We start from the raw sequence: 11,573 nt of genomic DNA on the forward strand, positions 1-11,573 counted from the left end.
GAAGAGGCGGCAAGAGACCTTCCAGGAAGGGGAACTCGTCTGGGTTCGTACTCACCCGTTGTCTCATGCAAAGGATGCCTTTATGGCCAAACTAGCTCCTAAGTGGCATGGGCCAGCCAAAGTCTTGAAACAGTTGAATAACGTAAACTACAGAGTTGAGCTGTCAACCGAACCTAAACAAGTTGAGACATACCATGTAGAAAATCTGAAAAGGTTTTACGGCCAGGTCAGGCCTTCTTCTGAGAGGGGGGGTGTGTAACAGTTCTAGTAAACTGTTACCTGTCTCCTATGTTGAATGCAAGTTGTAATTTCACTCCCTGCCATTAGAGGGCAATAGGGAGCCATTATCTGGGAGATCTCTCCAGGCCAGAGAGTTAAAGGAAGAGGGAAGTGTGAGTTAGGAATACCTGTTAGCTGAGAGCACATGCTCTTTCCATGCTTTCATTTGGAAAACCCTGTTGAGGAACATCTGTGTTCAATATCTCAATGTGAGTTGATTTATTTGTTTCTTTAACATTAACAAAAAAGGTTTATAATGCGAAAGTATTTTGCTTGTTGAACCTCATGTTGTATTGTTTGTTTTATTTTAATCAGAGGGTTTTGGTATCTGCTTGATATTGAGGGCTTCTCAACTGGTTCAAGTTCTTTGTGTTATTGTTTTCAACGTGGAAGTATATCCGAACTCCTGAACGAAAAGACACTTTTTCCTTGGATTAACCCTTGATTGAACAAATGTGGATGATGTTATTTTAACATCTTAAACATCTACAATGGTGTGATGGACCAAGGACATTTGTGGTAACTCTGGACTTTAATATTGGGTGTACATTTATAAGATTTTACTTCCAAATGCTCTGCCTCATGTAATTTTGTCAAGACATTTTGTATGATCTAAAAATGTATACTGTACTTAAGGGAAATATAACTGTTGGTAAATGGTGATTGATCCCTCCTCATTTATTTATGTGACCCTTGACTTTAGTGTTACAACGCAGAGACCATCACCCGTTCTATTGGATGCCGCCTTTGGACCGATCCAGACGGGCTTACAAAGTGGTGACCAGCCTCGGTGATCTCGCAACACAGGCGAGCAACGTCTTTCCAGCAAAGTATTGGGATTTTAAAATCAACACGATGTTTGATCATCTTCTCTTCTTTCCGCCGTTGTGGTAAGTCAATTCTTTTTGCCTTTTTAGAAGTCTTGAGGGAAAAACAGACGCACCCCATATTAACACATTTATAGAATGGGTTGGAATACCCAGTCATGTCCGGACACCGAAAAAGTCAGATAAAGCTTGAGAATTAGACACAACCACATGTCAGGGACATGATAGCGGCAGCGCAGATGAGTAAAGAAGACCCTTGTAATGGATTTTAAAGATCTCCTTGTTTGCCTTCGCAACAGGAGATGAAATCTAAATTGGAATAACATCTTCCAAATTATTTTCTGGAACTCGATGAAGAGCTATAAATTAGAGCCTAAAGTTTATGCTTTCTCCATTGTTTTATTGGCTTTGTTGCAACGAACTAGCAAAACTTGATGAGAATGAGCAAACAACAGAATGAAAATTCTAAGTTTGTAAACAATTGGAAAACATATGTTTTTTGTTTATGAAAAGCAAAGTTGGGAAAAACAGGATAATATGATGCAACAGGTTGAAAGGTAAAGGAAACTTTTTGTTTGGCCAGAATTATATCTCAGCTCTTGAGGACTTCTGCTACAAAGCAGAATTGCTCTTGATTACAAATAATTAAGAGGTGAGAAGCTTAAAATATAAAAATGATACACAGAACGATAGTGATGTTGTTATTACATTTTTGTCAAGAAAACGCATGATTTAATGTTCAGGATTCAGTAACTCTGAACTTTGAAAAAAAAATCTCCAAATTGCAATGATCCTGTTTGTATTTTCAAATAGAAAATAGGGGCGTTGTTTGTTCTACTACATGTGCACATAGGCTAATTAACAATAGAACTATGTCTGATGAAGATGATGCTATTGTTGATGGAAGGCCAGAGTGGATGGTGAGGTCTCCATCAAACAGAACCACAGAGTTATCTGCTCTCTGCCAGCTACTACAAACCAGGCTAGATGCTGACCCACGCTACGTGTAACACCACCAAGCTCATCATGGCAGTTTGAAAAATGTTCAGAACTCAAACAACATTTGTGTTAGAGTTGTTCACAATTCCTTTAAGTTTCTCATTTAAATGTTATTATTCAATTCTGTTCCATTTTCATGATTCCTATATTTATACTTTTATTGGTTCCCATTTTATATACAGTATAGCCTATTATATATATACCTTGAATATTTTTATATATATTTTAAATACACTTTAATTTCTATATTTCTTATTGTTCTCGTTTTATATTGTATACTTTGTATATTTGTTCCTTTTTAGATGTCCATTTTGCTTTTTATCTCCATGTTTTGTATTTTATTCCTTTACATCTCCTTCCTTTAGATACATTTTGTTCACTTATTTATTTTTCCCCATTCATTTTAATGTATGTTTATAATGCTCTTTGGAATGTTCTTTTTATTTATTTATATTGTTTACTTGGAATATTTATGTAGGCTATATTATATATTTGAGCAATATCTTCATAGCTGGCCTATAACCAATCAAGTCACTATGCTAAGGCCTAGGGTGCGCTAAGTTTTAAAAGTAACCAATAAAGTCACGTTACTGGGTTTTCAATGTGTCCTGTCATCCAATAGTGGTCTGGGTTTTGGGAGTGGTTTTAAAAGAACAACCAATCCAGTTTGAGATGAAGGACCAACATGGGATGGAAGGCAAAGGTGCACATAGGTGTGAAAATGTCTCCTGAAAAAACCTTTAAAGGGACATTGTGTAGGAATTTCTCCCATCTAGTGGTGAAATTGTATTTTGCATTCAAACGAATAATGCTCTCCAGCGCCTCACTTTTTCAAATGCGCGTTGCATCTACGGTAGCCGTTATGTACCTAAAAGCTATGACAGGATGTCTTATAATAGCACTTCGAGTTTTTCTGCGGGTGAACATGTTTGTTATTTAAAACAAACTGAAACTTGAAACAACGAAAAAAAGAATGTTACAGTATGAACTACTGACTGTCAAAAACATTAACTATGGTAATTAGTAGTAATGCCTTCTTTACTCGTTAGTATGTGCATTGTTAGATATCATCATCATCAGAGCCTTCTCTAACATTACTTTACTCAATAGCTGCTATTCATCAAAGAGCCTGTTTAACTTTGAACTATAAATGTTCGACTGTCTATATAATAAAGTACACAACCAAGCAATGAAAAAAAAGCTTGTAATTAAGACTGTAACATTGACTTACCTGTCGAGAAGAAAGCAGGCAACTTCAGGGTCTCTTTTGAAAGCTTTCTCCTGCATTAGCTATCCTGACAGTAACCCTTGTTTTTGTAATCTCCGGTCACGTTTCCTTTTACGATCTATTTTGGACTTTTTCGACGACGAGGACTCCTTATCCTGTGACTCATATGTATGTATGAATGAACGGTGTATAAATAACCGTGCAGTGCAGCCTTTTAAACTTGCCGCGGCAGTGACAAGCGCCTCTCACTGCTCTGCTCCTCCATGCTGGCTTCAGTCACGTGACGCTGGCTCTGAACGAAACGCGTTGTGGAAACGCGTTGGCCTAGTACTTTTTGTCCCTCTCTGCTATTATAGTTTTTCAAGATGGCGGAACTACATGGAAGCCTCCGTGGACTTACCCGTCCCATGTATATAAAGATAATAAATTCTTCGTTTACGAGGATTAGTCTGAACATTGGCATAGGTATTTGTACACCATTGAGGGCATATTTATGAATAAAAATATAGATTTTAGATAATAAAATACCTAAAAAGCTACACATTGTCCCTTTAATGGTATTACTTGCCATGGCAACAAATGGCTGTAGCATGGAAGTATATTCATCCACAACATACATCCGCTTTGGTATCATTTCGGATATATATACGGACCCATGGAATTTGACCTATCCGGCCAGTAAAATCCTGGATTCTTCCGAATTTCAGCAGTGTATACAGGAGTATGCTGGTCCGGATACACCTCTTTTCATGCAGTGAATGGTTTTATGTGTATAGGGTACCAACGAGGATTAACTATGACCAGGGGCGTAGTTTCAAGGGGGAATTGTTGAGGCGCTTGTGTGACCTGTATGGTGTTACTAAAAGTAGAACGACCCCATACCATCCTGAGGGTAATAGCCAATGCGAAAGATTTAATATTTTAAAGATGGAAGAATACGGTTGTACAGATGCTCGATTTCTGCACACTAATGAATGCTTTCATCATAACTAATAGTGCAAACACACTGTAAATAAAAGATTCGTTGATTATTACGGGAGTTTTGCCGCGAGTCCAGTCACTGATAAACACGTGCTGTTTGATTGACAGCTACAGCTATTGTAAACGGGGCATTCTTTGATTGCTTTCTATATATAATTCAGTCAGTTTAAATAACAGGTTATTTACACCCAACTAAGAGAATAAATGTGAAGTTGACCGTTTAGTCACTGGTTTGATTTAATGACAGGACAAAGAACATCTGACTGTAGCTACATAAATCATTACATCAGAAATCACTGGTCACAGAACAGGCATTAGCATGGATATGGTTACTTACATGTTGTGGCATTACTGTCGAGTCCATATCGTAAATGCCTGCAAAGCCTGCGCCGAGTTGCAGACTGATTTACCAATGAATCCAGTGAAATGCTAGCCTGGATGCCAGCTGAATTTAGCCCCGCCCACAACATTTGAGGTCGGGAAGTTCGGTCTGGACTTGATCCGTTGTGGAGCTACTATGCTCGAACCAGAGCTGTTCGGACCAATCAAATTGTCAGGGCGGGCTTTATACGATGATGGACAGATGATCAACAGTAACGTAATCATCCACGTCACTAAAGAGCGCTTGGGTTGAATTCGTTTACAACAAAGATGGCTGCCGCTGGAGAATTGAGATGTGTAGATTCCGCCATCGCGTGTGTTATAGAAGATATCGACAGCGCATTCATTTTAAAAGAGGAACAGAGAACCGCGATCAAGGCATTTGTCGATCGGAAAGATGAATGAAGAACATATGTCACTTACTCCGTTGCTCTGATTGGTTGTAATTGAGTGCAGAGGCATTTTCTTTCCTGGTTCGGTTGAAACACGCCCCATAATCAGAGCCCAATGGAGCAGTATCAGACTCATATTCTGACTAGAATAGTATTCAATAAACTGTAATATATAACACAATATATAATGCAATATATTATTTTTATATAATATTTTATATAATATATATTTGTAAGTATATTTACACCATATAATATATTGATCTTAAATATATGGAAATATATTATCGTTCCGTAATGGTATAAGGAATGATTACCTCAAAATGCTTAAGCAACTTTGATGGACTTTATTTAAATGAAATACGTACACCTCTTTAGCTATTGCGTAATTGACTAATTGTTTATAGCTACCTTAAGGTGACTGTTGTTAGTTGTCATTTTGGTTTCATTTTGTTTTGTTTTTTGGTCTTAGTGCGTCATTTCATTTAAACCTTTTGCATGGGTTCCGCAAGAAATGGGCAGGTCAGTACTATTTATATAAACGGTACTCATTCTAGAGACCACAGCTCATCTGTGAACACATACTGTACAGTATCTGTAAGAAAGTGCATATAATGGAATCAGACATCTATTATGTAAATTTTGGAAAAAGAGATACTAAGGGGACAACTGGACCTCAAACTCCAAGTCGCCGCCCAGATGAAGGAAAAGCTCGAAAATGCAGTAATTATTCAATTTATTCTGAAGCAGAGATGGAAGTTTAAATGGAGGAACTGAGAATTGATTGAGAAAAAATGTTACATAAAATTACAATCATTGTTGTCTAAGAACAATATGACAATGTTTATGAAATGCATTAACAGTTATTTTTTTCTCTTTACTTTTTTCAGCTTATGTTCTTGTTTGCATGTATTGCCATTAATTTCCAATGATTTTCATTTAAAAAAGCATGCAGAAGAATACTTTAAAAAGCCCTTTCAATTTCTTATGATGATTTTAGGTGTTATATCTTATACTATAGAGTGATTTTTTTTTTTATGAATTGCTATGTGTGTGTGTTTTTTTATCTTGTTTGTCAGGAGGAAGTAGATGTTTGGTGTTGATTGCAGTGTGTCTCGGGCTAATTTGTGTTCTTCAGCTGGTCGACAGCAGTACAGGAGTACTGCAGTTCATCATGATCACAGAAGAGAGAAACCTGTTAAAGACTTACAAGAACACATTTGAAGAGTTCAGTCAGATTATCAAGAGCTTACAGGACAATTACACTGATCTAATGGATGAAAAAGACCAACTGCAGAACAACTTCAGCTCTTTGAGTCAGAAGAAACTGGAGTTGGAGACCAGAGTCACATCTCTGAGAGACGAACTAAAGAAAGCTTATGAAAAAGGTTAGTACAGATCTGTTTTTGTGATCTTTTTTTTTTCTTTTTTCTTTTTTTTTCTTTATACAGTAAAAAAAAAGAAGTGTTTTTCTGTTAGGATATCAGTGGGGCTCCGGTTGGTTTTTCATATCCAATGTGTCGATGAGCTGGTCTGGCATCAGGCAGTACTGCAGGGATCAAGGTGGCGATCTGATCATTATCAACACTGAAGAGAAGCAGGTGAGTTTGTGTGAGTGTCTGTTAATCAATGAGAGGAATCACACTTACTCCTGTTTTTATTCACACACAGATGTTCATAACTTCATTAGTCAATAAGGAAGTGTGGATCGGTTTATCTGACATAGAGCAGGAGGGCAATATGAAATGGGTGGATAATTCACCATTGAAACAAGGGTAAGAGCTAAAAAAAACACTGTTTATTTATTTGTTTAGTATTCTTGTTTTAAAAAATCCATCACAACCATCAGGACATATCTGAAACCTCTTCCACAACCAAACTACTACAAGCAAAAAAACTTCCTATAAATAAATTCTGTTTACAGACAATTATTTTACTTTACTGCACTTTGAATTCTACTCCAGCTGATTTTATACAGTGATTAAAGTTGATTCATTAATTTTGGTGTTCTGAATAACCTAAAATCTGATGTTATTTAGGTTTTGGTGGGAAGCTCAGCCGGATGACTACAGAGGAAGTGAGGACTGTGTTGAACTGATTCCAGGACGTGTCCTGAACTGGAATGATGTCCCTTGTTCTGTAATGAGAAAAGGGATTTGTGAGAAATAGGGCTTATCCCATTTTTTTGTGTTTTTACTTGTGTTATTTTATTCAGATCACATCATTTCTGATTGAGGTTTAAAACTTTTAAAACAGTCTGCTACTATCATTTTATGTAACCCAGTGAGGGTTATTATTAAACACCTATTTACTGAGTACTGGGGTTTATAAGATTGTATGATTCAGATAGTATCATAACAGTGTCTGTATGCTCGGTTGATATACTTATGTACTGCCCCTTTAAGAGTTATGATAAACTATAAAGTTTGTTTGTGAAGTACTTGCTCAGCCAGTTTGTTCCTTTGTGGGTTATTGTTTATTATTATTATTATTATTATTATTATTCCCGCCCCGTGAATATAACTGCAATTCTGATTGGAGGGGGGGAGGGGCGAGGTCGCAGGAGAGACTGGGGTGCAGACAAACAATCATTAAAGGCGGGCATACACTTTGCGATGTCTGTGCAATTTCAGAACCTACTCACACTGAACGAGTAGATCACATGCGATGTAAAGCCAAAGCTCAGGATTTATATGCTCACACTATACGGTCCGAACGTCGAGCTGTATGGAAGCAGATTAGTCTCAAATATAATTCACGCAAAAAACATGATTCACAAATGCGTAGACAATTTCACATGCATGAAACCCAATTCACGTGCACACAAAAAAAATCCACGTGCGTGAAAAAAAAAATATATTCACAAAAAGCAATTCACATGCGCAAAATAAAATTATATACTCATAAAATACATTTCACAAATGCAAAACACAATTCGTAGATATACAACTGTGCACAAAAACCTTTGAATGTTTAAAATGTACGAGTGTATCCTTGCATTTGAATGTGCAAATCGTCATTCACGTACGAATCGCCTTAGATATGTGTGTGTGTGTTTTTGAGACTTTCCTGGCAGCATAACACTCGTAACACAGAGCAGTCGTACTCTTTAGCCAATCAGATTTAAGCTTATCAATCGACCAATCAGTATCACGTGAGGGCGGGCCTACCTACATGTTACGTCATCAGCTTTCGACCAGTTCATGGCTGAGCAGAGGTAAGTGCAGTTAATCGTTCATTTCTGTGTTAACTGAAGTTAATAAAGTTTGAGATCAGTTGAAGCAATAGTTTATTAACTGCTGTTTAGTCCACATGTGAATATAAACATTTATTTTTAGTATTGATGGATTTTCATGTCCTGTCCACCACACATTCAACCTATGATAATGTATGTAATGACGTGCATATATAGGAGACATGTTTTGATCTGCATATATTATGTAGTTTTATTGTTTCAGATTTCCAAGACAGATGATGTATGAAGTTGCAGACAACCAGTACTGTGATCTTACCATTTCTACTGTAATTCTTTGAAAACAGTCATGTTGCAAGCCATCCATTTTGACAGTTGTTTCAACAAGTGGTTGAAAGTGATGCATTGTTACTGTATTAATTTGTCTCCTGCGGACTATATGTACACACTTTAGGAATAAAGCCTTGCTATGCATGCATTATTAAATGTTCTTGTAAGAATTAAAAGATTCAGACATAGTTCAATTTGATGTGCACGTTTTATTAATTTGAAAGTTTCTGAATCCTTTGGGAATAAAATATATAAAATGACTTGATCATGATTAATGTTCCTGTTACATATGAAGATCATGAACTGACAGTCTAAACTGTGAAGCACAATATTCAGTACAGAGAAATATACGTCTCTTCAGGAGTTGTGAGATCCAGTCAGAGTGTACTTTGCTTTTAGAGTATATAAATATAAGTGCAATACATCAAGTGAAAAGTTAAAAAATGAATTGTGTTCAGTCCGGTCATCAGTAGACCTCTCTGTTAGGACATATAAGATTTTGTCCTGATATTTAAAGTACTAAAACCCTATAGTACAAGAGTTGCAGACAGAGGACGTGGGGAATTAAGTGATGGTATTTGAATAGAGTTTACTGAGTAATCTTAGTCGCATAATCTTAATTGCCTCTCTATGATAAGTACCTTTGTCTCATCAGCATAAAATCAGATTTGTCTATTTTACTATAGGCAAAGTAAAATGAATGCTTCACAATATTGTCCTGAGACCTTAAGATGACAATAAAAAACCTTATTTAAAAACCTTGCGATGACAATACAGCACAAAACATAAGGAAATGCATGTTGAATATATTGCTAACACTCTACAATAAGGTACAATAACTTAGTTAACATTAGTTCATGTATTAAATAACCATGAGCAATACATTTGTTGCTGTGTTTGTTAATCTTTATTAACGTTAGTTAAAAATACAGCTGTTCATTGTTAGTTTACAGTGCATTTACTAATGTTAACAAGATTTTAATGAAGTATTAGTAAATGTTAACATTAATAAAAAATAATAAAGGCTGTTCACGTGCAGTTCATTATTAGTTCATGTTAACTAATGAAACGTTTTAATAAACTGTTACCAATTAAGACATAAAAAAATAAAAAAATAAAGTATAAAAGAGAATTAAGAAACAACATGAATTAAGATGTTCGTGACTGCTATCCAGATGTCACACCAAAGGTGAGTAATCCTGATAAAATGCAGGGAAACAAGTGTTAATAATAATTTAACATCATACACAAATGGCAAAAACACTGGGTGCTCATTAAAATAGGTCTATTCACTATTTAAAGAACAATCTCGATGGGTATTGACCACAGATGATTGTTCTCTTACGAGAGGTACTCTCGTACTGCGTAAATCTTACGCTAGGGGAAAATCTCTTTTCCGCGAGATACTGAAGCCAAAAAATTATCCTTAATTTTGAAATAATGTAAAACGCGTTGCGGCAGCATGCAGACACAGGCGAGACGGCTTGTGCGCCTATTGGCTGCCCTGCGGCAACTGCAGCAGCCTATCGATAAGGCCCACTCGTGACGTCAGCTCCAATGGGGGCGCTTCGCGCCCAATACGTCACGTCCCGCCAGAATGGGCGTGGTCTAGGGCTATAAACACAGCTTCGAGAGGCTAGCTCACTGATTTTTCATCTCTTCAGCGAAGCTCTCGCATCGCTGGACCCGGAGAGAAGCCGCGCCGTCTGAAAAAGCCTTTCAGCGGGACGAGTCGACACTCTGAAGCCGCTGGCCGCGCCGCCTTCAGTCGCCTTCCTGCTGCGCTATCCGGCGTTATATCCTTTCTCTGCTACTGTGTTTTGTGTATGTGTGTGTGCTCGCCGCCGCGACACACACTCTCATTGCACTAAAAGAGCCGGGCGTCTTTTTCAAGACGCCCCTTTCCTGAGGATCACGCAGCTCTCGCGCTCGCGCTCGCGCTCGCTGACGGCGACCGCCCTCACTGCGAGCCAGTTACTGCCTGGTGACTCTGAGGACTCACCTGGCATCCTTCTCCGAGACTGCTCCTCCGCCCCCCCCAACCCGCAAAGCTCGCCGGTGCGCCCGCTTGCCTTGCCTGCTTGGGGGATGATACCTGCTCTCCCTCTGTTCGAGCCGCGCAAACCGCGCCGTTCACAGGGGATGTCAGGAGCGGACGGTCACGGGGCTAGCTTTCTCTCTCCCTCTGTTCGAGCCGCGCAAACTGCGCCGTTCACAAGGGAGGCTGGAAGCGGACGATCGGGGTTAGTTTTTCTTTACGTTACAAGAAAGCTACCCTGCCCTTGCGCCCCATTCACGCGTCACTCACCGGCGAAAAGACAACTCAGTTCCCTGATTAGGCGACTGGAAATATCAATATTGCAGCAAACGAGCCTGTTGTAACACGCACGCTTGCAAGCAAACGCCGAAGAAAACATGTTGACGCTCTTTTATATGCTCATGCATCTATACACCTTTGTGTTCCCCCCCTGTGGCTCAGTGGCGGAATCTTAGGTTTTTCACACGAGGGACCGGGGTTCGAATCCCGGTCTAACGGCAGATATATTATGCCGCCAATGCTTCGCTCTGTCAGTTCCCTGAAAGGCGACTGCAGATGTGCATTTTGCAGCCAACGAGCGCGCTGTACAACCCGCTCGCCTGCACCCAAACACCGTTTCTATGGTTCCCGTGCGTCACTGGCGAAAGGAGAAAAGGGTGTTTTTTAGCCCCGCTGCGGCCGGGCCGACCACTCCTGACACATTTCTCATTCCCCTCTTAAGTTCAGGTGACTGGAAATGTCAATATTGCAGTGAGCGAGCCTGTTGTTTTGCACGCACGCCTGCAAACAAACGCCAGCATGTTGACGCTCTTTGATAATACTCGCGCTACTGAATATCTATGTGTCTTCCTCTGTGGTCCAGTGGTAGATCGTCAGATTTTCACGCGAGAGACCCGCGATCGAATCCCGGGTCTACCGGCAAAAC

At 38.9% G+C, this 11,573-nt stretch overlaps 1 protein-coding gene across 2 annotated transcripts; it reads left to right on the plus strand.

Annotated features, from left to right (window-relative positions):
• The first annotated feature begins 391 nt into the window (after nt 1-391).
• LOC309491805 (echinoidin-like) lies at nt 392-7,527 on the plus strand. Of its 2 annotated transcripts, XM_082190834.1 has the most exons (6): nt 392-488; nt 595-1,169; nt 6,167-6,475; nt 6,567-6,688; nt 6,759-6,862; nt 7,127-7,527. In XM_082190834.1, the coding sequence occupies exons 3-6, from the start codon at nt 6,262-6,264 to the stop codon at nt 7,254-7,256; spliced, it is 570 nt and encodes a 189-aa protein (XP_082046960.1). In that variant the 5' UTR covers nt 392-488; nt 595-1,169; nt 6,167-6,261; the 3' UTR covers nt 7,257-7,527. The 2 variants fall into 2 exon arrangements, with proteins under 2 accessions (XP_082046960.1, XP_082046959.1); XM_082190833.1 differs by lacking the exons at nt 392-488; nt 595-1,169 and adding an exon at nt 5,497-5,810.
• The last annotated feature ends 4,046 nt before the right edge of the window (nt 7,528-11,573 follow it).

Source organism: Leuciscus leuciscus (genome assembly GCF_965113295.1).
Source record: "Leuciscus leuciscus genome assembly, contig: HAP1_SCAFFOLD_587, whole genome shotgun sequence".
Classification (NCBI taxonomy): Eukaryota; Metazoa; Chordata; class Actinopteri; order Cypriniformes; family Leuciscidae; genus Leuciscus; species Leuciscus leuciscus.